Source organism: Natrix helvetica (assembly GCF_964273705.1).
Source record: "Natrix helvetica genome assembly, chromosome: 2".
Taxonomy (NCBI): Eukaryota; Metazoa; Chordata; class Lepidosauria; order Squamata; family Natricidae; genus Natrix; species Natrix helvetica.
The window spans coordinates 155,807,689-155,831,307 of record NC_138552.1 but is presented as its reverse complement, the minus strand read 5'-3'; the positions used below and the strand labels follow the sequence as shown (position 1 = coordinate 155,831,307).

The following is a 23,619-nucleotide window of genomic DNA, read 5'->3' as shown; positions in this document are numbered from 1 at the left end:
ATGAAGGCGTTAGCAAGAAGTTACGTTTGGTGGCCAAACATGGACAAAGAAATAGAGGAGTGGGTGGCCACGTGCGACCCATGCCAGGAATCGAGACCAGCACCCCCGGAAGCACCCGCCACAGAATGGGAGAAACCTAAAGCACCCTGGTCGCGAATACACATCGACTTCGCAGGGCCATTCCAAGGTCAGACTTTCCTTATAGTTGTGGATGCATACTCAAAATGGCTAGATGTAGTCCTAATGACTTCAACCACGGCAGAGGCAGTCATTAAGGTTCTACGGCGACTTTTCGCCACTCATGGCCTGCCCGACCTCCTAGTCTCCGATAACGGGCCCCAATTCACGGCCATGCATTTCGAAACGTTTTTAGCAGGTCAGGGAATTCGGCATGCCCTCGTCGCGCCATTCCATCCGGCATCAAACGGACAGGCGGAGAGAATGGTGCGATTCGCAAAAGAGGCCCTTGCTAGGATGGGTCCAGGTGATTGGCAAACACGCATTGACCATTACCTCCTAATTCAGCATATTACCCCAAGCGCAACGACGGGTAGGAGTCCTGCTGAACTACTCATGGGCCGCCGTCTACGGTCTCACCTGGACCGTCTTCACCCAAATTACTCTGCCACAGCTCCCCCAGACTCCACAAGTAAAATTCGGTCTTTCAGCATAGGGGATTCAGTATACGCCCACAACTATGCAGGGGGAACATTGTGGATGCCGGCAAAGGTCATTGGCATCACGGGTCCACGATCGTATTTGCTGGAACTAGAAGATGGGCGGAACTGGAAAAGGCACATCGATCAACTTCGGGGTCGCCTAGCACACTCAGACCTTCGAAACGAAGATGAGATTTCCCTGCCTACAGAAAGTCAACCACGCGAGAGCCCCATCATAGAAAACTACGACACCTGCGAACCAAGCTTGGAACAAGAAAACACGCACGAAGCAGAGCAAACCCCAGACAACGCAACCGAGCAGACTCCAGAACGCCTTAGCAACGAAGGCACAAAACCTCCCGAACGTGAAACAGGAAAAGCACCCTATCCTGCAACCACTTCTAACCAGCCCGAACTACGACGCTCCTCCCGAGCAAGACAAACACCCACATACCTAAAAGACTATGTTACCTACCGCAACGTTCCATCTAGGAGGGGAGGGGTGTTAGATATTAGCATATATCGTAGTAAGTCTCCCCTCTGGTCCGCTGCTACAGCGGGAAACAGGTATCGTTCTGATTGGTCGAGGGGCGTACCCGATCCCTATAAAAGGGGAACCCTCCGACCACAGAGCAAGCTGGATCATTACTACTACTAATAAAGAGCTGTTAAGTCACTACGTGTCCGCAGTCTGTCTCTCGTTGCCCAGATCTAACACAGGGCAACCAGCCTCAGAGGTGGGTTGCTAATTTTTTTATGCGCAAAAGCGTCTAGACAGGTTGGCAGAGCCTCCTGCCGCCGCTACTACCGGTTCGGCCAATCTGGGCTGAACTGACAGCAACCCACCTCTGACCAGCATGTATTTATAATGGTTGCATGTAATCACCATTTGCAATGTTCCCAGATGACAAGCAAACAATGGCATGGTTCACTTAACAGATGCAGTGATTTGCTTAACAACCAGAACAAAAAAAAGTTTTAAAAAATCATGCTCAACTCACTTAACAACTGCCTTGCTTAGCAATGGAAATTCTGGTCTCAATTGTGATCATAAGTCGAGGACTACCTGTAAAGAACTTTGCAGAAATCTTTCTTAAAATGCATTGTGTTACTTGGAATAGAACTTCATTCTGTCTTGAACATTGTTTCTGTTTTCAGTGGTATTAGTCATCCTACCCATTGGGGTATCCTTTACAAGCCATTTCTGAAGAATTAATACAATATTAAGAATAGAGCAGTGGCCCCCAACCTTTTGGGCACCAGGGACTGATCCTGTGGAGAAAGGATTTTCCATGGACCCACGGGGGTGTGGTTTCATGTGCTGCCTGATCCCACAGATGGGACTTTACTTGTTTCCATGGCCCAGTTGATCGCATGCTGCAGCCCAGTACTGGTCTACAGACCCGGGATTGGGGACCCCTGAAATAAAGGGCTAATTCTTGGAGCATCCCACTTTTCTACCTCTCTCCCATTTGATAAGGGACTCTTTGAATGCAGTTTTCAGGCCACCCATACGTCCACTTAATTTTGATGCCAATCAGTTTTTACTTTAATGAATCTACTGATCATTGTGGCAAGAGACTTACAAATGCTTTGCCAAAATCAAGCTGTACTATATCTAGATCATTTCTATAATCTAATAAAGCAGTTACCTTTAAAAAAAAGAGTGAAGATGAGTCTGGAAAGATTGTCTCTTTGCAAATCTATCATTTTTAAGAATGGGATGATTAGACATAATCTGCTTCTCTTCATGATTTGTTCTAGAATCCCTCTAGCGATGAAAGTCAAACTGACTAGCCTCTAGTTTACTTCCTTGTTCCCCATTTTGAAAAGAGAGCAGCATTGGCTTTCTTCCAGTCATCTGACATTTCAGTTCCTCAGGATCAATTGATCGATTTATCTATCTATCTATCTATCTATCTATCTATCTATCTATCTATCTATCTATCTATCTATCTATCATCTATCACCTATCTATCTCTGTCTGTCTATCTATCTATATATCTATCCATCCATCCATCCATCCATCCATCCATATCTATCTATCTATCTATCTATCTATCTATCTATCTATCTATCTATCTATCTATCTATTTACCTATCTATCTAATCATATCTCTCTCTCAAAAAAAATCTAATCTTAAAGTATGAATTTGATACTTTTTTGACCCATGTTTCTTATCACTCTCAAGCCTTAACTCTGCCTTTCACCTGCTTTTCAAAACTTCCGTAAGAACACATAATTCTTTGCTAAAGAAGAATGATCCACTTAATATCTTGAGTAAATCTGCCCCTACTTCACCACTTACCTGCTAGCATTTTATTGCCTTCTTTTTCTTCGGAATTTCATTTGAAGATATCTAAAGAAGCCCCTTTTGTTTTTATTCGCATCTTTTTTTTTCTAATGTCGGCACATTCTTTGCTCTCATTTTCCTCATGTTCTTCAGTTCAGGATTACTTGTCTCTTTGCCCTTTGTGGCCTGACCTTCTTTCCTTTTTTTTCTCTCTGTGTGTGTTTTCAACTCTTCATTAAATTTTATGGGCAATCATGCCGGCTTTTTCTTTGATTCCTCCTGATTCAAATTATATGCAACTGTGCTTTAGGACTCCTATCCAGGTGAGGGCACATTGCTCCTTCCTTCCATTTACTGTCACTTTGGGTGTATCAACATCTGTTTTGGGATGTCCAAGATACATGTGGCTATAATCAGCTTTGTTTTCCCTTAAAATAAAGCATTCCATTCTGGTCATTTTATCCAATGTTCTGACTTTTTTCTGTCCCACTTGCAAGATGTACAGGCATAAGTAGATTTGCTTGGCTATAATAAAACAATAAGTTCAGATGGATCCTGCTTAACAATCATTTGTTCAGTGTCCTAAGTTACCACAGAACTGAATGAGTGGTACTTACAGTATGCCTGCTGCTGCAGTTCTTCTGGGGATCACATGATCAAAATGTGGGTGCTCGTCAAGCTGCCCACATTGACAGTCACGGGGTGAGCTTCAACTTTCTCCAATCTGCCCTGTGCTCTACTGCTTCTGTTGCCCCAGGGACTGATCCATCTTCTTCCTCCCACTGCTGATGAGGCATGCCCAGCCTGGCTCTTCACAAGGCAGCTACTTGCTATGCAAGGATTGGAGTCTCTTGCAAGGCTGCAGAACACCTTGTGCAACTTCATTGGCTTGCTCCAGTCAACATCAGCCACTAACTGCACTCACTCTAGGCTGTAGAATCTCCCAAAGCAAACACTTACCTGCCCACCAGCGTGCTTGAAAGCCTACAGGACTCATGACTTCTCACCAGATTTCCCATTGGTTTTGCTTGCTGAAACCTGATAGGAAATTACAGTGGGGACCTTGTAAATGATTCTCATTTAACATTGGCAAAGAGAACTGCTGAGATTGTCACTACTCAGTGATGAAGTCCCATGACATCACTTCACACTTTAGTAATGGAAATTCCAATTGCTGTCATTAACTGAGGACTGCTTGTAAGAATAGAAAGGAAATTACGCATAGAATAGACTGTTACAATGAATGATTGTAATGATATAAATTATTTTATTTTTTTATAATATTTTTTTATTATTTTTGTCTTTTCATCACATATTACAATCTTTATATCAACAGTTTGTACAATGTTACATCGTCATATCTGTATATGTTTTCCTCTCTTTACCATTTATTACATCATTATGTCATCTTATCTATACATTTTAATAATCTTTTACATATTTACCTACTTTTATATACAGTTCTATGTTTATTTATGTATATTGTTTTCGGCTTAATTATTTTTCTTATTTTCCAACCATTCATACCATTTATTCCAAATTTCGTAGTATTCCGATTCTTCTTTGTCCTTTAATTTTAGGGTTAGTTTGTCCATCTCTGCACAATCCAAGGCTTTTTTTATCACTAATTCGTCCGGCGGTATATTATTTTGCTTCCAGCATTGGGCAAAAGCTATTCTAGCTGTGGTTAATATATGTGTTAGTAGATATTTAATTTTTTTTGTATAGTTCCCTTTAATTATTCCCAGTAAGAAGGTTTCGGGTTTATACTTTATTTGTTCCCCCATAATTTCTTGTGCCCACTTCCAGATTCTTTTCCAATATTTTTGCGATTCCGGGCAGGTCCACCACATGTGATAATAGGTCCCTTGTTCTTTTTTACATTTCCAACAGGTCGGTTTCAGTGTTGGGTACATTTTTGCCAATCTTGTTGGTGGTAGGTGCCAACGATAAAACATTTTGTATATATTTTCTTTCAGTGTTGCTGATCTCGTTAATTTATAATTTGTATTCCAGATTTTTTCCCAATCCGCTAGATCTATATTATAACCAAAAATTTTGGCCCATGCTATCATACAGCCTTTAACTATTTCTTCTTCTAAATTTATTTCTAGCAAATATTTATACATTTTTGTTATAAATTTGTTTTCTGGGCCAATTAAGATTTTGTCTATTTGTTGTAGTTCTGTATATATTCCATATTCTTTTATGTCTTTTTTGTATCTTGATTGTAATTGGAGGTATGGCCACCAATCTGATATAAATTATTTTAATTTAATTATTTTAATTACATAGGGAACATCCTACTTGGGGAGCTTCCAACACTGCTCTAGCTAGATGGCTTCCTCCGGTTTATGAAGATGAACTAAGTCAGCCCAGAGGATGGAATCTTGGTTTCTTACATAATGGATTTCCATTGCCTTCGGTCAGTAGAGGACGAAATCATTTTTCAAAATAAAGTTGCGTAGAAGTCATCTATACTGTGCTGAAACATAAGCTTTCAGGCAAGAAAAAAAAATAAGGAAGCACATTAAGAAGTAACTTTCTATAATCCAACAACATTCAATCCAACAAACATAATCAAATAGTAGCTATTAACAGTAATCAAACTCAGCATAAAAGAGACAAAGCAGTTCCAAAGATAATAAAGATCAGAAAAGTCTTCATGAGGATGATATGTACCATATACCAACATAAAAATTTCAAGAAACAGAGTTTAGGTACTACAGTGGTACCTTGATACTCAGCATTAATTGGTTTCTGGAGGTATGATGAATACCAAAAATGATGAGCACCAAACACATTTTATCATAAGATATAATGTAGTGAGTCACAAGGCAGCCGACACAAGGCAGCCGACATTTCCAATTTGTGCATCGAGTACCAAACAAATGATGAGTACTGGGACAAAATGTTCATGTCAAAATGCATTGAGTACCAAATCCAATGAGTTTCACCGCCGTTGAGTACCAAAGTGCCATTGTACATCTTTCATTTTTGTCACTCTCTTCATGTCCACTTGCAGAGTGAAAACCCTGACATTGTTTGGGATTTGGAAAGACAAGTTGATTCTTTCAGATCGATGAGCCCTATGCTCGGGGCAACTTTGTGTACTGTCTCCTAATCCGTAGATTATAGGATTATAGGGATGAGTTTCAGCCTTCTATATGTTGGTGAATTAAAATTCCTAGCAGTCCTCATATTTTCCCATCCTGCTAAGGTGTTGCCCTCATCAATATCTGGAGAGACACAGATTCTTTGCCTTTGAATGATAGAAGATGGGCTGCATGGGGTAAGGGTTAGGAAGCTCACAATGAAAAGATTCTGGATAGTGCTTCCTTTCTTTTCCAGCCAAGATCCCATTGATTGGAAAAATGTTGCTATGGAATTATTCATTCATGAACATTAGATATGTGGAAATTAAGGCCTTGTTTCTAATGAATGTAAAAAGGGAGATATGATTAGGGACTGGATAGATGTATTCGATTTTAGACCTTTTTGAACATATTAGAATAAGAGTTGCTCCCCTCAAATCTGTGAACACTGCTACTTCCACACATTGCATGCATAAGTTGTAGAAAGGAGGTCTGTATATACTGTATAAAATCAGCACCAATACTAAAACAAATAAAACACAGTATTTGTCTCATTGCACTGCTAGAGCCTGCAAACTGAAAGGATAAAGGTTTCTCCTGTCCAGTCATGTTTGACTGTAGGGGGCAGTGTTCATCTTTGTTTTTTAGCCAAGGAAGCCAGCATTGTCTGAAGATGTTTTTGTGGTCACATGACCAGCATGACTATATGTGAGGTGCACGGAATGCTGTTATCTTCCCACTGGTGGTACCTATTTATCTACTTACATTTGCATGATATGAAACTGCTAGGTTGACAAGATTTGGGGCTGGAACAGGAGCTCACCGTGTTTGTGCAGTTTTTGGCTCTTGAGTCGTTGACCTTCCGGTCGACAAGCCCAGTATCTTAATCATTAGCAACCTCTTATACATAGCGGGAAAATCTTTCACTGCATCACAGGCAAGACAACTTCTGTATTTCTGCCTGGGAAAGAGACTCTGGACCTGCATGAATACCATCTGAAAGACAAATATCTGGTTGCCTGACTGCTTCTAGGCTGTCATCCAGATGCTAGAAAGCAATCCTTCCCCTCAGAAGCTGTGTTTTTTTCTGTTTCTTTCCCATCTTCTTTTTTTGATGGACCGAATCAATCAATTATATGATTGAGGATGCTATGTAAGACCTCTTAGAGTGTAATTGTATCTGAATATAAGTCTCATTGAACTAAATGGAAGTCACACCTGAGTAGCCATGTATAGGAGCACAATTAATAGTTATCAAATAATCAAGTTATGTGAGTCTCCCTCAAGATATTAGTCACAAGTTTCTTATTTTCCAAAAGGATGAATAACGTGCTGATAAATATGTAATTCAACCTTCTGTGATGTTCAACTTCTACAATTGCATATAAGCACCAGTCTGTCAAAACATAGAGAAATAAGTCAACAATTTGAAGTTGGGGGCTTTTTCAGGGCTGGGATAACATTAGGAAAAAAATACTATGTAACATGGCGACTTGTTAATTCATTGTCTTCCAGGTACATGGTGACTTGTTAACTCATTGTCTTCCAGGTACGTGAAGTGACGAGAAAAATTATTGAGGCGTCTAACGAGGCTGTCACTGAAGATGAGTTATATTCTGATCTGATCACTGTGTGGGGCCAGTATATCGACCATGACCTTGCCTTTACTCCCCAAAGTGAAAACCGACCTTCCTTCCAGGGAGCCATCAACTGCCAAATGACCTGTGCAAACCAAAATCCATGCTTCCCAATACAGGTACAGTTTAATAAATTTTATTTACTTTTAAATACTCTTTTTAAAAGAGTCCCATTCACAGAGGTCCCCCTGGATGTGACCAAATCATCTGTCATTGCATATTTTACTTATCTGTGCCTGTATGTACTTAAACTACTTCACACTTGAAGGGCTTTGAGTGGCGTCCTTTGAGGCCTATCAGTGCAAGCAAATGTATTTGACGCATGAAATTCCAGTGGTGAGCATATTCAGAAGTCTCGCCGTCCTGTGCAGCATGGTTATTAAAAATGAGGCAGTCCTTTGAGGAAATATCAATCCTTCTTCAGGGACCTACCAGCCATAATGAAAATCCAGCCCAGCTGTAATGAAAATTGTCCCTCTGGGTTTGAGGATATGTTTTACATTCAAGAAATCCATCCCAGATATCTCCATTTTCTTTTAATCTAGTGGAAACAGATGTTACCCTACGAAGGACAAAGACAGGACTTGGTTATTTGGTTAGATATCTTGACTTTGTACTAGATAATTGAGGGGTATATTCATTTATTCCATAACATCCATAGGAGACATAATAGGTATTTTATAGCAATTTGTTCCATTCTTTTATGTCTTGTCAAACTGACAAGCCATTACAACCCTTTGGGCTGTATTCAAATATTTTAATTTGATTAACCATGGCTTGTTAAACAAGACATAGTTGGCTGGGTTCACAGAATAAACTAAGCCATAAAGTAGTAACATGCTGAGTCAAAGTTAAACAACGTCATATTTTGGTTTACTGTGAAGTAAATTGTGTTCATCTTTACTGCACCCTAAACATAAACACATATACAGCTTAAAAGTATGCAACATTGAAATAAAAATATTCCAAATTCAAATGCTAATACAGATTCCAAGCTTTTTGCCAGTCTAATCAACCCAATGGTCAAGAATACTACTTGGGTGGGAATACGACTACAATGGGTGGGGTGGGGAAAGTGAAAATATAATACATAATTAATAAATAAATATAAATGAAGGCGCAGGTGAGTTCCTCACCTCTTATGCAATTGGTCTCTAAATTTTGGTTTTCTATCAATCTCCATTTAATATATCATTTCTTTGAAGATTAAGAATGAGAAAAGTGCCTCAGAAGAATGAATTTCTTCCCTCAAAACAGAAGAATCCTCTTGAGTGTGATAATTATAATTCTGAGATAGATTTTAATAGCTAGGAGCTATTTGATGTCCTGACAGTAATTAATTTTTCTAAAGACAGCATGGTAATTATATTTTATTTAAATTGCCCTTGTGATAAATATAGTTAAATAGCTAGAAATATTTTCTCCTAATAACTAAGGATCAAACATCCTATGAACAAGCACCCTGAAATCATTAGTAGAAGAATTCTTCTGTTAGCATTTAACATACAGTGGAATTAAGACAGAATTCCATACTTACATGGCAGCCCCACTGTATTTCCCCAAATGAAAAAAATTAAGATGTTCCAGTGTAAAAACCGTTGTGCAACACCACTAATTTCGATGCCACAATGATTAAAAAAATCTCATGACATAATATTAAGGGTAGTTTCAAATGTGTAAAAGTATTTAGCTGAATATTTTCAGCTCCACCAAAATAGGGCAATCTACATTGCTTTCTTTGAATTGTCAGCATATTTCTCTCCTGTAACTTTACTGATATTAATAATCAGAACAAAGGTAATATACAAGAATGGCAATGTTATATGTATCTTAATCAACACTTCTTTGTGACACCTTCCTCCCACGAAGTAACTGAAAATGGGAAAGTACAATAACTTGGTTGGGGGATTCAACCATTGCTGAGTTGGCCAATTGATTTCCACAGTGACAAAAAAGGGAAATTGGGAAAGGCTTCTGAATAATGCATAATTCCTGCATTTTAATTTATATTCCAAAGATGCCAAATACAGGTACTCCTCTGCTTACGACCACAACTGAGTCTAAAATTTGTGTTGCTAAGTGAAACATGTGTTAAGTGAGTTTTGCCCTATTTTATCACCTTTCTTGCCATAGTTGCTAATTGAATCGCTGCAGTTGTTTAAGTTAATACCAGTGAAGTAAATCTGGCTTCCCCATTGATTTTGCTTATGAGAAGGTTGCATAATCCGATCACACCCCTGACCCCAAGGCACTGCAACCGTCATAAATATGAGACAGTTGCCAAGCGGCTGAATTTTGATCACATGACCACAGGGATGCTGCAATGGTTGTCAGTGTGAAAGATGGGTCACTTTTTTCAGTAACGTCAAATGGTCACTAAATGAAGTGTTGTAAGTCGAGGACTGCTGTATAAGAATTCCCTCTCCATACAGAATGGTTTCTCCTGCAGAGAGATCGGGAAGTGCTTGTTTCTCCTTCCTTTCTGCATAACTCCACTAACTACACAAAGGAGTAAAAAAGAAAAAAGAAATTCAACTTGTTCATGCATAACACGACAGAAAAGACATTCCCAGTTGTGGCGTATGACAACTTGCTCTGCCACAAAAGGCTTCTCACTTGAAAATCTGTAAGTGTGATTCCCCTCTGGAAAGAGAAATAAAGCCAACAAAGCAGCTGACATTTGGAGAAATTTTCTGTAAGACCACAGATCAAAGGAAAGCGTTCAATCCTCTCCTTTTATGTCCCCTGTTCCTGATTTATTTATTTAGATGTATAAGTCCCCACCACCACCAATATTTTTGCATATATTTTTTTTAAACCTGCACCTTAAACTACAGTTACCCAAATGTGTGCTGCAAATAACTGGACAATCCCTGGATGTCAGCAAAAGATCTGAGTTTTCTGCAGCTAGAATTTTGCAGCTCAGCTCAGATATTATTCCCCCAATTCATAAACAAAACAAGTATAAATATCTCTGTGTGTTGTATGCTGAATATTAAAAGAAACTTTTTTTTTTGGCTTTTAATGACCCTGTAATCCAGGAGTGTCCAAACTTGAGAACTTTAAGACTTGTGGACTTCAACTCCCAGAATTTCCCAGCCAGCATGGCTGGCTGGGGAATTCTGGGAGTTGAAGTCCACAAGTCTTAAAGTTCCCAAGTTTGGACACCCCTGCCGTAATCCCTTACATTGGGGGTAGAGTCAGGGCAACTGAATGGAGCTGAATGTTTACTGGCCGGATGCCCTTCCTGTTGCACAATGCAGAGTTCGCAGCAGATAATTACTCATTATGCCCAGAGAGAGAAATATCTGCCGCTACCTAGGATCGAACTCACAGCCTTCTGATTGTGAGGTGAGAGCTCCATCTCTAAGCCACTGCACCACTATGAAAAGAAACCAATGATTTTTTTTTTGAACCGCTAATAAGGAATGTGACATTCTACAGGTCTACAGATAGATTCACCAATGGGTATGGGGAAGTGCTTTCTCTGAACTATTTTGCCACTGCTAGAAAAAGACCCTAGATCAGATCTTAGGCAAAAGATTGAACTGTGATTGCTATTCCTTATGCCAAGTTAGAAAAGGTCCCTATTGTCAGGGTTCCAAATAGCATCCAAAAGTAAATCAGAGTCCAAGGCAAAAGATTCCCCAAAGTTCCAATTTATTAAGGGAGCCATGTTGGCACATCTGGGAAAACCCGAATCTAAAAGCTTCCAGGTTTTTCCACTCAGTTGAAAGTTCAAGATTCTGCCCTTACAACCACAAGTCCATTACATGGTCCAATCTTCCACTGCCACGCTGGCAGCTTCCATCCATCCAGTTCCGGCCAGATGCAGAGACAAAGGATGACCTTGGCTTCCTAGAAAGAATTTTGTTATGGCTACATATCACCCAACTCTGTATAATCTCCTCTCCCATATTCCCACAATAGAAAATGCATAGTAGAATAATATAAAGGGTAGCAGCCCTGAAGTCCCAAAAAGAAAAAAAAATGGCTTGCAGGCCTGACACTGTCCATTCAGGCTCAAGGTTGACTCATCCTTCCAACAATACAATACAATAGTAGAGTTGGAAGGGACCTTGGAGGTCTTCTAGTCCAACCCCCTGCCTAGGCAGGAAATACTATACCGTTTCAGACAAATAGCTATCCAACATCTTCTTAAAGACTTCCAGTGTTGGGGCATTCACAACTTCTGGAGGCAAGCTGTTCCACTGATTAATTGTTCTAACTGTCAGGAAATTTCTCTTCAGTTCTAAGTTGCTTCTCTCCTTGATTAGTTTACACCCATTGCTTCTTGTTCTACCCTCAGGTGCTTTGGAGAATAGTTTGACACCCTCTTCTTTGTGGCAACCCCTGAGATATTGGAACAATGCTATCACGTCTCCCCTAGTCCTTCTTTCTCTTAAGCTAAACATACCCAGTTCCTGCAACCGTTCTTCATATGTTTTAGTCTCCAGTCCCCTAATCATCTTTGTTGCTCTTCTCTGCACTCTTTCTAGAGTTTCCACATCTTTTTTACATCGTGGCGACCAGAACTAAATGCAGTATTCCAAGTGTGGCCTTACCAAGGCATTATAAAGTGGTATTAACACTTCACGTGATCTTGATTCTATCCCTTTGTTGATGCAGCCTAGAACTGTGTTGGCTTTTTTGGCAGCTGCTGCACACTGCTGGCTCATATTTAAATGGTTGTCCACTAGGACTCCAAGATCCCTTTCACAGTTACTACTACTGAGCAAGGTATCACCTATACTGTACCTGTGCATTCCATTTTTGTTGCCTAAATGTAGAACCTTACTCTTTTCACCATTGAATTTCATTTTATTAGATAGTGCCCAGTGTTCAAGTTTGTCAAGATCCTTCTGTATCTTAAGCCTATCTTCTGGAGTGTTGGCTATTCCTGCCAGCTTGGTGTCATCTGCAAATTTGATGAGTTCCCCATTTATTCCCTCATCCAAATCATTGATGAAGATGTTGAAGAGTACTTGGCCTAAAACAGAGCCTTGGGGTACTCCACTGCATACTTCCCTCCATGTAGATGCAGTTCCATTGAGAACTACACATTGAGTGCGGTTGGTCAGCCTTCTGAGATCGGTTAAATGAGAGCCCAGATTGTTGGGGGCAGTATGTTGACTTTGTAAACCGCTTAGAGAGGGCTGTAAAAGCCCTGTGAAGCGGTATATAAGTCTACATGCTATTGCTATTCAATAGAGGCCTTTCACTCGTGCTGATCCCTGGTGTATGCACTGGGCCTTACTACAAAACACTGTTTAAAAATGGAGGTGATTTGTAAAACGAAGTTGCACCAAGGATTATAAATTTGTACTGGAGAAGGCCTACTGTAAGAAGGTCTTCCTACTGTAGGAAACACCTTTCTCTTAATATGTGTGGTTTTATACCTCCTTTAATTTAATAAATTAACTTAATTTATTAATTAAATTAAAATAACTTAATAAATCTGATCCACACTGTGATTTTTTAAAAGGCTACGCTCTTTCATGAAAATAATTCATTTAATTCACAGATCTTCTCCAATGATACACTCTCTACAAGGATGGATTGCGTCCCTTTTTATCGTTCAACGCCCTCATGCTCCACTGGTCATCAGGGAGCGTTAGGAACTCTATCGGTGGTAAACCCAAGGCAACAGATGAATACAGTTACTTCCTTCCTGGATGCCTCTACTGTTTATGGCAGCACAGCTGCTGCGGAAAGCAAGCTAAGGAATCTGACCAGCGAAGAAGGCCTCCTTAGAATTAACCTGCTGCATTCTGATAAAGGGCTCGAATATCTTCCTTTTGTTGACCAAGTGCCTTCTCCTTGCACCCAAGACCCAAGGGAGGACAAAGCAGAGAGGATTGAGTGCTTCATGGCTGGAGATACCAGGTCCAGTGAAGTGCTTTCCTTGGCTGCTCTGCACACTCTCTGGTTGCGAGAGCACAACCGCCTGGCCAAAGCCCTGAAGGAGCTGAACCCTCACTGGACTTCCGAAACGGTCTATCAAGAGACTCGCAAAATGATTGGTGCCCTACATCAGGTCAGTCAATGCTTGCCGATGTCTTCCTTTCGGATCCCAATTTCTCCTTTCTGCCCATTTCATGGAGAGAAATTGTGTGGATTGCCAGGGTATTTACTCTAACTTATGATTAATGGGGACCCAAAATTTATGTTTTTAAGCGAGACAGTGGTTAAGAGAGTTTTGCCCCATTTTGCAACCTTCCTTGCCACAGTTGTTAAGTGGATCGCTGCAGTTAAGTGAATCTGGATCCCTTATTGACTTTGCTTGTCAGAAGGGGGCGTGCATAAGCGCACCAGCGTGCCTACCGTCCCTGTCCTCCTGTCCCATTTATATGGACTCTTTTTATGGGTTGATGGCTATGTTTTGCTTATTTATATCTATTTATTTGTGCCATTTTTCCATGTGTTTTCATACTTGTTTCCTTGTACTTGTTGACAAACAAACAAATAAATAAAGGTCAAAGAAGCTGATCTCATGACCTTGGGATACTGCAACTGTCATAAATATGAACCAGTTGCCAAGCATCTGAATTTTGATCAGGTGACCATGGGAATGCTGCAATGGTTGTAAGTGTGAAAAACGGTCATAAGTTGCTTTCCTCAGTGCCGTTGTAATTTTGAATGGTCACTAAATGAACTGTTGTAAGTCGAGGACTACCTGCCCAGTATAACAGGCAGAGTGGTAAAAGGTAATAATAGAATCCTCCTTTAATTCCAAGATGTCTTTTTCCTGCATTACATTTTTTTAATGTAAGCACCCACCGCCACAAGCAAAGCTGCATTGTGCTTCAGTCACCTTTATTTAAGATCAAACTTTTGAAAAAGTAGAATTAGAATTATGAAGACATAAGCTGCATTCAGCCTTGATGCGAAGTAAGTTGCCATTGAACTCAGTAGACTTATTTGTTGCTCAAAGTGCTTTATTGTCATATATTTTTGATCTGAAATATTGTTTTCTCCCTTAGAGTCAAGAGCACTTAACAGGTGTTTCAGCAGTAACCTATACTCGCTTTAACTCATTCTGTGTAGTTGGATACTGAAGGGAGGGCTTGTGTTCTCCCTTGCCTTGCTCAACCAAGGTCATCTTTGTTTGAATTTCAATATATCAAGCTGTTTTTATCATTCCCCAAGGCTATCAGAAGGAATCATGTGTGTTTCCCCGATCATTCCCTGTGTGATCACTGTAGATTTCAATATTCATTCAGATTTCCTAAGTGAAACTGGATTCTCTGCGAAGTCTGAGCAATTTTTGATTATTTTCCTTTCTCCTTCCTTCCATTCATTAACTGCCGAACAGGTGCTTAATCCCCTTATATTACTCTTCATTGGTTGGTTCTTAATTACCACTTCTACTTTCTAGCCTTTCTTGACATTTTTTTGCCCTTCTTTCTTCATTCCTTCTCCGATTTCAGAGAAAATAATAAAATTTTAGAAGTCCTTCAGGACTTTTCAAGAATTTAAGATAAGTTTTGGATTTCATCGGACAAATCCCAGATTGAACAGTTCTTTCCTTGTTGAGATGAACAAATTTTGACTTCTTTATTAAGAAGTTTATTATTGCGGACATTTTGAGATGGGTGGTCCAACCACAGACTGAAGTTGAAAATAAAAACTGATCTTCCCCAGTCAGTTTGCCCCTTGTATCCTCTTCTTGAGGCAGCTCTTTTCTGATGGCACCCTTTTCAATAGCTCAAAATTTGAGAATACAGATCCATGCTTGCTTAGTGTTCGGACTCTTTATTAAAATTACAACCAAGGAATGTCACCTTTCCACTTTCAATGGTGGGAATTTGTGGATCACTTTTGATTTCCCAGACAGCTAACTACTCATTCGTGGTTTGATGGGGTCATGCATCTTACCAAAACTTTCTTCCTCTTACCTTCATCTTTTAGATCCCACAGTTTGTCCAGAGCTGAATCTTAGCCAGTTTTCCCATCTCATCTTCCATTGTTGTATGTGGTTAATTGAGTATCAGCCAGGGTTAGAATACAATTAAATTACTACTATTAGCATGCAGGTATCTGCAATCCTGGTTACCTCTGAAGTTTCTGATTTGCCTGTGTAATGTGCTTAGTCAGCTACAGATTAAAACTGTATTCTGCTTACATCATTTTGTACTGTCCTGGATTTTTCTATAGCACCCTAGTAGTATATGAGTTATAAAGAAATATATGTTTTACATATGAACTAAAGGGGTTTTTGAAAGCTATGTTACAAATCAAAAGTTCTGGAAGATATCAGTTTGCTTCCCTCAGAAAACTGAGCATTTATTATAGTAGTTCTACCAACTTTAAGTAGAATAGAATAGAATAGAATAGAATAGAATAGAATAGAATAGAATAGAATAGAATAGAATTCTTTATTGGCAAAGTGTGATTGGACACACAAGGAATTTGTCTTTGGTACATATGCTCTCAGTGTACATAAAAAGACAAGATATATTCGTCAAGAATCATAAGGTACAACACTTAATGATAGTCATAGGGTACAAATAAGCAATCAGGAAACAATCAATATCAATATAAATCATAAGGATACAAGAAACAAAGTTACAGTCCTGAAGTCATAAGTGGGAGGAGATGGGTGATAGGAACGATGAGAATAATAATAATAATAATAATAATAATAATAATAATAATAATAATAATAATAATAATAATAATAATAATAGTAATGCAGCCTTAGTGAATAGGTTGACAGTGGTGAGGGAATTATTTGTTTAGCAGAGTGATGGCATTCGGGAAAAAACTGTTCTTGTGTCTAGTTGTCTTGGTGTGTAGTGCTCTATAGCGTTGTTTTGAGGGTAGGCATTGAAACAATTTATGTCCAGGATGAATACTACACAGAAGCTGTAGGAAACTATTCCAAATGGTGGTTATAATATTAAAAAATATCACTGGGATTATAGGAATCTTCACACTGAGGATCAGGCCACAGGTAGTCTCTTCTTATGAACTTATGACCACGGTTAGGACCCAAATTTCTGCTACTAAGTTGTCAAATGAATTGTGCCCAATTTTACAACTTTTTTTGCCATGGCTGTTAAGCAAATCACTACAGATGTTACATGAATTACATAGTCGTTAAATGAATATGGCTTCCCCCATTGATTTTTCTTGTCAGAAGTTGGCTGGGAAAGCTGTAAATGGTGATCACAGGATGCTGCAACCATTGTCAATGCACACCGATTGCCAGGTGCCTTGATTTTGATCATGTGACCATGGAGCTGCTGCACCGGTCACAAGTGCGGTTGTAAGTCATTTTTTTAGTGCCAGTTTAATTTCAAACGGTCACTAAATGAAGTGTTGTAAGTTGAGGACTAACTGAACTTGCAGATCCCCTTTCCTGATATTTCCCACCACCATATTTAATTTAGCCCATTCACAAAGAGAGCAGAACCATTTTGTCCTGTCAGAGTTTCAGGGATACATTAAGGAATTACTGCCAGATAATTATAACATAAAGCCTGCCTGTCTCTCCTTTTGCGGTTTGGCGCCAACTTGAGAAAAAAATTAAACGTCTTAGACTTTTGCAGGCTTCTTACTGTAAATCTTGTTCTGTGCATTTGCTCACGTGGATCCTATTAGGCTAATTTACTGCCCACAGGAACAGAGGAGAGAACTCCTTGGAAGCAGTGACGTGCGGTGAGGTTTATGGCTGGTGAGGCACTGATGTCATCACAATCAGATTTACGGGGGGGGGGGCATCTTCCAACAAAACGCAGCAACCGGAGAAAAGCAGCGAGGGGTGAGGAAGCTCGTCGGGGAGAGCCACGTGCTGTTTTCGCCTTAGATTCCTCTCCTCTCCTCTGCGCACACATTTCCTCCTGGGCTCTCTCCCGGCAACCTCACCAGCTGCTTCTTTTGCCATGATGTTTCCCGGCATGGCAAAATACTTTTTTTCCCTTTGCCTTCCAGCCCACCAAGAAGCTCCCTATCTGAGCCGCAGCCGCCAATTGATCATTTGCAGCTTGGCCCGGACCACGGGGGAAAGCTCACTAGGGGAAAGCACTTTCTTTCGCCCGTGGCAGAGCTCAGGCATTCTCTCCTCTCCCCCGACACCCCACTGACTAAAGCAATTTCTTTCGCCCACTTTGAGAGAGAGAGAGAGAGAGAGAGAGAGAGTATCCCTCCTTCCTTCAGCACAACACTCTCACTGGCGCCAGCAAGAGTGTTGGGCTGAAGGAAGGAGGGATACACACCTCTCCCTCTCTCTCCTCTCTCTCTCTCTCTCTCTCTCTCTCTCTCTCTCTCTCTCTCTCTCTCTCTCTCTCTCTTTCTCTCTCTCTCGCAAATGGCAAATCCGAGCAGCCGCTGCTGGGAGCCCGTCACATATGTTCAGGCAATGGGGGGGCTTTCTTGCACGCCTTCAGAAAGGGGCTTTCTGAAGGCGTGCAAGAGAACCCCCCCCCCATTGCCCAAACGTGTGTGACGGGCTCCCAGCAGCAGCTGCTCAGATTTGCCATTTGACACAGAGAGAGAGAGAGAGAGAAGGTAGAAGGCGCTTTTTTGAGGCTTTTTAAAATAATTAAGCAGAGTCATCAGCAGCTAGCTCAGCCTCGCCTCAGCTGTCGCCTGAGAGGCTGAGCTTGCTAAAGCCTCACAGCAAGCTTTCGTATGTTTTTTTTTCTTTTCATGATGAGAGATGAGGCTCTGCCTCACTTGCCTCACCTGACTGCACGTCACTGCTTGGAAGTAATGCATTGCAAAGGTACCGATTTAATCCAGTTGGCGTATACATGCTTTGGCCAGAATCTTAAAGTAACTAACCCAATTCAGCCTGTGGGGAAACTGTTGTCTTCTTCCTTTAATTATCTTCTGTCCTGGTGAGAACAATGGTGGCGGAGTGGTTGAATATTGAGTATTGCAGGCTAATTCTACATTCCACTGTCAGGAGTTCAATCCTGACTGGCTCAAGGTTGATTCAGCTTCTGAGATCAGTAAAATGAGGACCCAGATTATTTTTGTTATTGTAAAATTTTATTGGTTTTTACAAATGTTTTGAGGAAAAGGGTAAATAGGTATAGAAAATTTTGACAGCTACATCAAGCAGAAGGTAGAAGTCCCCCCAAATCTCACAACTTTTACAAAAAAGAAAAAGAAAACATCAAAATTTGAATAAACATTGTCAGCTTTTTGTTTTTACATTCAATCATCAATATATTCAATCATCTTTTGTATCACTTCCAAGAATTACATTATAACAACAATTGCAATAATGTTTCAACTCATTTTTGTGACCTGAGTCTTCTGAGTGTTGCATCCTCCCCACTGTCTGCTGGCAGAGCTGGGGCCCCTCCCTCCTTCATATCTTGTGTACTGTCCCCTGTTTCATCTAGGAGGGCACTATGTTTCTTAATAAGGCCTCCGCCTCCACAACTGTGTTGATTCTAATTCTACTGCCCTCCCAGAAAATCAGCATTCCTTCTGGCAATAACCATCTAAACCAGATTCCATTATTATATAATTTCTTTGCTAAAGAGGAATATTTCTTCCTCTTATCTCTTACTTTCTTTGGAATCTGTTTAATAATGGTTATTTCTTTGTCTTTATATTTTAGTGGTCCCACCCTTTGAGCTCCTAAGAGCTCATCTCTTTTGGTCTTTCTAAGAAATTTAACATGTATTTCCCTTGGCACGTTGTGTGTTCTAGCGTATGTTGAGTTGATCCTATAGATCAAATCAATATCCCATCATAGCTGTTGTTTATCTCTTTTAATATATTCTGCTAAGATTGTGGTCATGATCTCCTTGATATCTTCATTCTCTGTTTCTGGCAGGTTTTGAAATCTAAGAAAAAATGACATTCTCTCAAATTCCACCTTTATCATATGATTTTCAAATTCTACATTCCCCTTCTGGATTGTCTTAACCTCTTCCCTCAGCCCAGTTGCACCCTCCTCCAGCACACCTATTCTCTGTTTATTTTGTGTTGTTTGTTGTTGCATTTCTCTGAGCTCATCAGTTAAATCTGCCAGTTGTTTTTTCAATTCATCCTGTCCCTTTATAATAGTTTGAAACATTTGCTCAACGGATAGTTCCTTTGAGCTCTCTTCAGTCGCTTTAGGTTGTAAAAATGAAGCCAGTGGTGTCTTTTGGATGACCAGGCTGGACGTAGAAGATGTTGGGGCCGAAGACGGCTTACCAGGCGGTAATTTTTTAGGACCCATATTAAGTTCAGAGATAGCTATAAGTCTGCACAAAGAAATGGCGTCTGTGGGAAGACACAACTGGGAGAAGTCATAAGGCAAACAAGTCCAGAGGAGAGCATTAGTCTCTATACAGCTCCAAGCCAGGTGATATAAATCAAGTGTTCGAAATCCAAGGGGGATATGTGCAAGGAGAGGCTCCTGGAGATCTCTAGGGTGTGATATAATACAAAGCCAGAAATTCTTTCAAAAGGGAAACTTCATTCATAAGTGCAAGAAGAAGGAGGAAGTTGGCCATCTTGGCTCCACCTTCACAGGAGATCAGAAAGCAATGTCCAAAGTTTCCAAAAAATAGTTTAAAAGAATCAACTCAGCAATCCTCCTTTGCAGTTGTAGCAAGAAACCATCCTCCCATTGCTTAGAGAAAGAGAAAGTAACTTTTAACTTTCTCTCTCTTCCGAGAGAGAGGGATTTTCCAATCGCCGCTTTTCCGAGGGGGGGTGAAACCCCCCCTCCAGTCTTAACACTTCAAAAGGTTGAAAGCACAGTTTAAGAAAGGCTGCTGTTCATCGATTAAGTAGTTAAAAAGTCGATTGAGGGAAGCTTCCCACCTCACCACATTTCAGCTGTAACGTCCGATTAGTTGTTTCCTTCCAGGCTCCGCTCGCCGAAGTGCGCTACTGCGCACCCCCCATGCTCCCCGGCTCCTGGGGTGAAGCTGGACACCCCCCTGCTGCTGCTGCCGCCGATCCAGGGCCCCCCAAAAAGCCGCCCTATGGCAGGGAGCCCCTCCAAGGCTCCCTGTGCTCCCCCCAAGCTTAAAGGGAGCCCACCGAGAAGACGAGCAGCGGACGCGAACGTCCATCGCCTTCGGGGACCGGAAGCTGACTCAGGACCCAGATTATTGTGGGCCATATGTTGACTCTGTAAACCACTTAGAGAGGGTTGTAAAGCACTATGAAGTGGTATATACGTTGATGTGCTTTCGTGAAGTGCCATTGCCATCGGCCAGGCCAACTGAGAGTCACAGAAGTCTGAGGCTTCCTTTGCCCTATTTACCAAGCTCTTTAAAAATAAAATAAACGTTCAGAGAACACATTTCTTGCTCTTGCAGCTAGTTTTGTGCCTGTAGGTTTTCCTCTCCCCCTCTCTGCTGTCTTTGAATGTGGCTCCCATCATCACACATTTGCAATCAAGGGCTGTGTTTATCCAGTTCTGAAACAAAGCAATTCAGTGTGAAACCTCTGCAATCCTGGCACAATTCAACTGGAAGCGGGGAGGTACCCTAAGAGGCCACCCCAAAATTGTGAGCCTTTTACTTGAGTCTTGAAGAAATTAAGCAGGTTTGTCTCAAGTCAGGAAATCTATGTATGATTGCTCCTGCCTGAGAAGCTGTGAATTAAGTCCATTTTCTTCACCTAACCCGGCTTTAATTTTTCATTTGGAAAGGGTTAGGCAGTAGTGGTGTCTGAATCATTTTGGGAGTCAGAACTTTAGCCAGCAAATAAGCAGTCAAGTTCCAAGGGGAAATTGATTGCTGTTGCAATTGCACAACATGCAGTAATCACACCAAACAGTTTCAAGAGAAGTTGTTGACATTCCTCTGACTTTCTGGTCTACAACCATAATAAATATATGTCTGTGTGTGATCATCCCTTGAAAGGGTCTGAAATATTCAAGCATCCTTTATTCCCCACCCAGAACTGAAACGGAATCACTAAGATTTCATGCAAAGTCAATTCCTATGAAGGACCCCCTTCTGCAAGCAGTCCCTTGCTTAGTTACTGGCGTTCTCCATCCATTGCTGCCAGCATTCTCAAATGCTGAAGGGCTTTGCCTCCAGTTCCATAGCAGAATCCCCCACATCAAGTTTAGAAGTGGTACAGCCTAGATCTGTAGTAAGGTCAATTGTTTTGTTGGCTTCAGAATTGACAGGTTTGCAGCTTCATGTCCTGAAACAAAGGTATAGCCAGGTAGGCCTTGGCATCCATCTTAACAAGACAAAGACTTTGTAGTGGGATAGCAATCCCAAAAAGAGGCAGTAGAAAGTTTTAGGTTCTTCCCAGGTAACCACTGTGTCTCAGAGTATATTTTATTAACTTTGATTGATAAAACCCTACTGGCCTTTACAAAAGTCCTGAAAACCTGATTCTTCCTGCAGGAATTGACCCAGGTAATAAGATTGTGGCAAATACCTGAGGTTGTATATTGCTGATAATGCAGTGTCTTTTATTATTATTTTATTGCTATTCTTATGATTTTTTAAAATCCTTGCTAGCTGCCCAGAGTCATTTGGCAAGGGGCAACCATATACATTGAATGAATACATAAATAACAATCTTATACTTTCCTGGACAGGGAAAATCAAATGTTTGTTCTCATCTTACTAACCTCACAGTTAAATTATTGGAATGCATTCTGTGTCAGGCTATTATTGTTCTCGGATTGGAAAATGCAGGCAATACAAAAAGTTAGGTAACCAGATTGAGTGGGCCATCTGGCCATTTGTTATACTTGGACCAACAAAGGAAAACTAGCAGTCAGAAGACATGAAAATCTCCTTAATTTCACAACCTATGAAACTTAACCATAGTTTCAACTGGGAAACTGTGATGATCTAAATCAAGCCATGCCCAAAAATGCTAGGGAATTCCTAAAAGCCTGGCACCCAGACAAATAAGCCATCAACAGGAACATAGATATAAACGACATCTACATACCTTTTAAAAGAGACAACCAACATCCAAAAAGGGGGAAAAAAGATCAAAACACCTGCCCATCAGCACTCAGCATCCAGATAAACAGAAATTAAGAAGTAAACAATGCCTCAATCAGGGAAGTGCCAAACAAGCTAAAAGTAAACAGCCCAACTAAAGAACTTCCAAGACCATCCCCACCAGCACTGACAGGGCAAGCCACTTTATATAAACAGAGAACAAGCCCTGCTTCCTACCAGCACTAATGATGTTACCTAGTTTGGATAATGAAATATCTGCAAGATAACAAGGTCCGAGAGCACCAAGGACCCTCCATTGTTATACCTGTGTTGAACCAACACTACTGGCTGCTTTATGAATACTGACATCAGGATACCTGACAGCCCAATTACAGACCTGGGCAGTTATTATTAACCTCAGCAGAGTGAGTTCTGCAGCAATGCCATAATCAATAGGGGCCATCTCAGAGTTACTTGTGCCCCTGCTATCTGGAATTTGGTTCCCCTTGTGAGAAACCAGTTGTTCTGCCTGCAGATGCCTGTTAAACACCTACTTCTTCTTTAAACCTTCCCTGTGTGAATGTGGCAGAGGAATAGTTTGGTTTTCCTTTTTCTCTTTCCAATCTTTTTAATTGATTGTTGTATTTGATTTTACTCCCATGCCCCTTTCATTATTTTTGCTATAAACTGCTTAGAGATGAGGCTGCTTGGAAAGCCAAATCACCCAAGCCAAGTCACCCAAGTCAAAGCAACAAGAAGACCAAGAAATTGCATTTTTTTTTGTATACCCATTTTTCCCCCCCAGAAGCCCAATGTTAAAGTACTATTCATCATCTGGTTATTGCAGGTTAATGAGATCAATCTTTAGCAAATTAGAAACAGTTTAGAAAGACTCTTGTCATTTTCAGGGACACTTATTACATCTCTACCAACATCGAGTTGGTAACATAAATCATAGATCCATAACTGAAGTTATGCGAAGGTGGCCACACACTGGACTTTGTTTTTGTATCTGAGCAGTGGACGAGTGATCTGGGAATAGGGGACATAGC

The 23,619-nt window shown here is 40.6% G+C and overlaps 1 protein-coding gene across 1 annotated transcript in view; it reads left to right on the top strand.

Annotated features, from left to right (window-relative positions):
* Positions 1-23,619, top strand: part of TPO (thyroid peroxidase) — a gene marked incomplete at both ends in the record, with an annotated part of 82,695 nt that overhangs the window by 44,757 nt on the left and 14,319 nt on the right. Inside the window, 3 exons of the mRNA XM_081943880.1 lie at positions 5,249-5,378; positions 7,598-7,804; positions 13,210-13,722. Coding sequence (XP_081800006.1) covers positions 5,249-5,378; positions 7,598-7,804; positions 13,210-13,722 — 850 coding nt within the window. The remainder of the gene's footprint in view (positions 1-5,248; positions 5,379-7,597; positions 7,805-13,209; positions 13,723-23,619) is intronic.